This window comes from Salvia hispanica, chromosome 4 (assembly GCF_029641045.1).
Source record: "Salvia hispanica isolate PSC_SH4W2 chromosome 4, Shi_PSC_v1, whole genome shotgun sequence".
NCBI classification, from domain to species: Eukaryota; Viridiplantae; Streptophyta; class Magnoliopsida; order Lamiales; family Lamiaceae; genus Salvia; species Salvia hispanica.
In genome coordinates this window covers 59,377,703-59,383,894 of record NC_142695.1, presented here as the reverse complement: position 1 = coordinate 59,383,894, position 6,192 = coordinate 59,377,703, and the positions used below count along the sequence as shown (strand labels likewise).

At 35.2% G+C, this 6,192-nt stretch overlaps 1 protein-coding gene across 1 annotated transcript; it reads left to right on the top strand.

Annotated features, from left to right (window-relative positions):
• The first annotated feature begins 1,103 nt into the window (after positions 1-1,103).
• Positions 1,104-2,813, top strand: LOC125191889 (uncharacterized). The gene is made up of 3 exons (XM_048089316.2): positions 1,104-1,742; positions 1,824-2,489; positions 2,576-2,813. Exons 1-3 carry the CDS (start codon positions 1,104-1,106, stop codon positions 2,672-2,674), a joined length of 1,404 nt encoding a protein of 467 aa, XP_047945273.2. The 3' UTR covers positions 2,675-2,813.
• The last annotated feature ends 3,379 nt before the right edge of the window (positions 2,814-6,192 follow it).

The following is a 6,192-nucleotide window of genomic DNA, read 5'->3' as shown; positions in this document are numbered from 1 at the left end:
AGATAGAAAAGAGAGTGACTTTTCGTGATTTTCAGACTTAGAAAAATTTGGAAGAATGGAGGGTTTTAATTTTGGAAGAAAGAGGAGATTTGTTTCTTTATTTCAAATTCTAATATTCAATTATTTAGCAAAATAATTAATATAATATTAACCAACTAATAATCTCAGATTAAGTCTAAGTTGGTCAAATTTTCGCTAAATGACTGTTGACCGTCAAGAATTAACGTTTCCGTAAAAAATGGACGCAAACGATACCATTTTTCATTTGTTTTGGACTTACTTTTTGAAAAGTGAATTTTCTGGACTAAAATCATAAATCGGCCATATGTTAAGGACCAAAATAGTACTATACTCATTCTAATAATATAAAATTGTCGAAATAAGAGATTGATAGAAGAAAAAAAAATGCATTATGGGTCCTATTGTATTATAGATAGAAATTTTTTAGCATAGAAAATTTCTATTTTCAAGATATGGATTCGAAGGGATACTATTATTAACAAAAATGTCAAATATTAATTCTAAAGGTGCCTTCGCTGTCAAAGTTGAGTATATATAAATATTACTATCTTAGTAATTCAAATCACATTATTATCTAAATTCTTTGGCTTACATAGCTCTTAAATTAAGAAGACAATGGTGCTATGAAATGCAGTGAGCTAAAGTTGCATAATGGAAATACATATTTAGAGGTAAAAAAGTAAATTAATTTCGATTAAGATAGAAAATTAAATTATTAAAAATTTAAAGATAACTAGTCTATTTTTGAAAAAAAAATAATTTAAATTTCAAAGCACTCTTCTCTAAACCAATTTTCTTTATTCCCACTTTTGATTCTCCACTTTACTTTGCTGACCACTTTTCATTTTCCACTTCACTTTGAAATTCCATTAATTTTCTTTTACAGCGTCTCTTTACATTATCAAGTTCTTCAATAGCCGAAAACCCCCTTTTCCAATAATCTCTTCGTGATTAAGGTAAGTTATCAATCAACTAAACCTTTTTCAAATTGTTGTATTTATGAATTTTTTGGCCAGAAATGTCAAACACACTTGTGATTAATTTAAACTAGATTGATTTATTACATTTATAGAATCACCAACATGTCTGCTGAAGAAGGAGAAGTGACGTTCTCACTGAAAGTGTTGGTAAACAAAGAGAAAACTAAGGTGTTATTTGCAGAATCCGACGGCAATTTCGTAGATGTTTTGCTAAGCTTCTTGACAATGCCCTTAGGAAGAATCGTGAAGGTTTTGGAGAAACATTATGGAACAGAGACACCTAACATAGGATGCTTATACACTTTCTACAATAGCGTTGCGAATCTCGATAGTTCCCATTTTTGGACAGAGGGTGCTAAGAAGATTCTGCTTAATCCAACTTCTTCGTTTGATGACGATTGTACAAGACTAAAGCTTGATGTTAGTGATTCGCCACATGTCTTTTTCAGGAGTTGGGATTGTTGTGATATTCGATTCCCGAGCGTAAGCATCTACTATGATAAAATTAGCAATTGCATTTGTTGTCGATATGGTAATGGTCCAATGCAAAGATATGTTGTTAAAGTAAATCAAGCTGATCGAAGGGGCGGAGTATTTGCCTCAGACACGACAACTTTCGCCATCACTGATGATCTGCAGATAGTGCCTAATCCAATCGGGCTCGTGCAAATGGTTAACATTCTCAACATCACAGGAACAGAAGGGGCTGAGATGCTAAATGTGACTTTTGGGCTTAGTGAGGTGAGTCTTGACTCTTGTTGTTGCATTTGACACCTTTTTTTTCATTTTTGTGAGCACTTGTTGATGTATTGTTCTTGTTAGATTATGAATTTGTTCAGAGCATCGATGATTTCTCATACTCCGTTATCAGACCTCATACTCAACAAAACTAGACATATGAACTTTGTAGAGGTAGAATCTGGATTTGGGACTTCACCAACTCATATTGAAAAGGAAGAAACTCTCAACTCTAAGAAAATGATATTGAAGGTTGTGGTTCACAAATCGACAAAAAAGTTGTTGTTTGCTCAAGTAAAGCAAGATTTTTTAGAGTTCCTATTTAGTTTGCTCGTCATCCCACTTGGAGGAGTTGAGTGTCTTCTCGAAGGCAAGTCTTCTATCAAAGGTATCGACAACTTGTACAAGAGTGTTTCCGATCTTATAGATGATGAGTATTTCATGTCTTCAGATATCAAAAGCAGGCTAATCAAACCTAAGCTAACTCATGGTTATATATCCGAAAACATCATGTTACCTCTCGTTGAGGAAAACTTGCCTGATTCATATAATGAAAGGATATCAATGTTTTCTTCGAGACATTTTCCTCAAGGAAAGGGAAATTATATCAAGGGACCAAGAACATATCAGGTGATGGATGATTTAACTGTGATGCCTTTCTATATTTCCTCGATCCTTTGCAGTCTCGGCCAGCAGATGATTCCAGTATCTGAAGTGGAGGAACTAGAGATGGAAGTTGGCTTGGAAGAGGTGACTAACTTTACTTGAATACTTTTTTTCTTCATCCATATGATATAAGTATATGATCACAAGTTGAGACAAAATTCTTGATCCAGGCTTTAAGCATATTGAAAGCTTCTATAACAACGAATTCTGCTTTGACCAACGGTCTACTGAATCGCATATCAAGCAAACAACCGAAGAAAGAAACATGACTCCAATCCCGGGCTTTCAATCCCTTTTTTTTGCTTGTCTTTCATTTAAGCAGTTGTAATTGCTTTGAGCCCTTGCAATCTCTTACTGTTTTGGTGTGCAATTTTTTTGTATGGTATTTAAACATTTAATGATGCATCATGTATACTTTTGTTTGCTAATGACAATATTTTGAACTTGCAAATGCTACTTTTTTTTGGTATATTCATTACTATGTGCCTCAATTTATGGCCAAGTTGGTGAAAAGGGTGAACAATGCAACAGAGCTAGTATTATTAAAAAATATTATGGGTGTATATTGGCACATGAATTGTTTTATCACACCTAACACAATAAAATAGGTTAGGCCTTATTATATCATGGCCCAAGCCCAACTCATTTGAATTTTATTTTTACAAGTATTACTAATTTATTTATACACGTATTATTCCTCTTTGTGGAGGCGCCACCGCTTACAACCTGAACGCCGCCGCGCCGCCAGCCATCGTTTGATGATTCAATAAATTTCATTGTGATTAGGTATGTCGTTATTCAACATCATTAATTGATCGATGATACCTCTCAACTTAGGAAATATGTTATTCATACACCTATTATTCCACAATACTATCATCTTCTCGGAGTTGGGAATGTCTTCCTTTTTAATCTTAGTTAGTGAAGTCCTAAATTCAGATTCTAATGTCACAGAGTTCATCTGCTTTGTTTTATCGAGTAAGAGGCTGACAACGGAGTGTGGGAAATCATCAATATCCTAAGCAAATCCATAATCTAACAAGAAATATACCACCTCCGTCCCCCAAAATTTGCTACACTTTGACCCGACACGGGTTTTAAGAAATGTAATAGAAAGTGAGTTGAAAAAGTTGGTGGAATGTGGGTCCTAATTGTAAAGTATTAGTTTTATAATAAAATGTGAGTAGGAATGAGTTAGTGGAATATGGGGTCCACTACCGAAAATGGTAAAAGTGAAGTGTATCAAATTTTCAGGGACGAACCGAAATGGTAATATGTATTAAATTTTCAGGGACAGAGGTAGTATATCAACGAGTGAACACAAAATTGAACCAAGTTGTCAAACTCAAATGCAAGATCAAGACTCGCCTCATCGAGCCCGAGAGCTACATTTAGTTGCTCTGAACTTTCTGTGATGTTGAGAATGATGACTGTTTGCACCACTGATGGAACTAGAAACTTAAGTACCTAACGGAGACAAGGGCGGATCTAGCTTATGGGAACATGGGGCAAATGCCCCTTCTCATCCATTCAATTCCTTAGATATTTATACATGGATATCTAATTATATACTTTAACCACTGCCCCTTCTCAAATACATAAATTTTTCCTATGTACTCCCTCCGTCCACCAAATATAGTCCTATTTCTGGACGGCACGAACTTTAATGAAAAATTGGTAAAGTAATAGAGAAGAAGAAAAAATAGGTAAGTAATGTGGGATAAAAAGTGGATAAAGTATGAGAAAGAGAAGAAAAAGTAGGTACAATAGAAGAGAAAACTCTCCATTATTAGAAATTAGACTTTGTGGATATTTTAAAATGTCAAAATTGAACTATTTTTCGTGGATGGATGGAGTGTTATATTTTTGCCCCTCCTCCAATAAAATTTTGGTTACGCCCCTAAAGGAGCCGGTGCTAAAATTGAATAAGGCAGTGTAGTGCCGACAACGCTTCCATATTAGGAAACTTCTGTTTCTCTAATGATGTGGACCCATTTTTATTAACACACTTTTTCTTTCTATTAATTTTATTACTTTACCAATTTTGAATAAAATATTTTTGTTATTTCAATAGTTCATATTTTTAAGAAATGTAGAGAAAGTAATATCTTTTTATGTTAACGTAGATACTTAGAGATTGTGATATTGTATGAGTATTACAAACTGATAAACTGAATGCTAAGTAATTCGTGTATAAATATTGTATAGAATCTATAGATTCAATAAATTAATAGCGTATTACAGCATTATATAAAATGGCACATTAATAGACTATATTTGCAATTTTTGGTTCTCCACAAAAAATAGACCAAGTTTTAAAAAGGACCCCACATTTGCTATCTAACACAATTAAAACACTACTATCACATTCTACTTATTTTTTCTTCTCTCTTACTTTACCAATTCCATATTAAAACTCGTGTCATTCACAATACGATCTATTTTTCGTGGACGAAGAGAGTAATAATTAAAGAAGTGTAAATATAGAATATATTGTTAAGAAAAAATAAAATTTTAAAAATAAAATAGCCCTACTCAAATCCCGAAAACTTTGTTAAGAATAAAAGAATAAAAAATAAAAGCGCCCCTACTATCTGACATTTAAAATGCACAAAATTTATAAACAAAATAATCCATAGGAAAATACCTCTCTGTCCTCTAACCTTTGTTGATAGAAATAATCCATAGGAAAATACTAGACCATTATGGGGTCAAATGGTCTAGTGTTTAGATCTATATTCATTTTTTTTCATTAACAAATCAAGATGGATTCAAACCTGTGACCTTTGATGATAGAAATAATTTTGGTATGTTAAGATTGATTAATATTTGAAGCAAAAAATAAAGGAGATGAGTGTCATACCTGGGACAAGAGGCAGATTATGGACTGCATCTGATTCCTCCCAACGGAATCTCCAACGAAGGCCAAGGACTTTCCCCGGACGACATCGAGGAACTGGTAGAGGTTGAACAAGGGCAAATCGCTGCCGTCGGGCTTCCAGCGCCACTTGATGAAGTCGGAATCGGGGCGTCCGTATTGCATGCATGTGCTCAGTATTAGAAATGGGACACTCACCCCTTAAAAAGCCTCATAAGGGGGAGGGTTATCCACACTTATATAGATTAGATTGGATCATCACCAAGTCGATGTGGGACAGAATTTAGGGAATTTAACACGCCCCCTCACGTGTAGGCCGGAAAGGACATCGGTCTTCCATCACATGGATAGGCAATGCAAGAGATAAGAGAACCATCATCGATGTGGGCCGGAAAGGACATCGGTCTTCCACTCGTGAGGTAGATAAGAGATAAAGAGATAACCATCATCGACTTGGGCCCGCTCTGATACCATATTAGAAATGGGTCACTCACCCCTTAAAAAGCCTCATAAGGGGGAGGGTTATCTACACTTATATAGATTAGATTGGATCATCACCAAGTCGATGTGGGACAGAATTTAGGGAATTTAACACTCAGCACGTCTTGTTGGTGTAGTACGGAGCCTCCGGATTCGGGATCCAATCCCCGCTGAAGATATCGCATTCTTCGTGGCTGTCGACTATCTTGATATCTTGCGCCGGAGGATTAATATTGTTCGTTGATGGGCATAGAGGGAGAGGAGTGTTGACTGATTGCGGCCACTAGTATTATTATTATGGCTGCTGCTGTTGCTATCCAAATTTTGGGCTTTTCGAATGGGGAGAAGATCCATTTGGAGTTGGTTGAGAAATGTCTTTGGCAAGAATAGATAGATAGATGGCCTTGTTTATATGTTGTGTGTGTGAGA

What these genes read in the sequence shown, in the direction of transcription:
- LOC125191889 (XM_048089316.2), top strand. Translation starts at nt 1,104, where the DNA reads ATGTCTGCTGAAGAAGGAGAAGTGACGTTCTCACTGAAAGTGTTGGTA. An exon ending in TGACTTTTGGGCTTAGTGAG is followed by an intron (nt 1,743 to 1,823) that starts GTGAGTCTTGAC and finishes TGTTCTTGTTAG; the next exon opens with ATTATGAATTTGTTCAGAGC. An exon ending in TGGAAGTTGGCTTGGAAGAG is followed by an intron (nt 2,490 to 2,575) that starts GTGACTAACTTT and finishes TTCTTGATCCAG; the next exon opens with GCTTTAAGCATATTGAAAGC.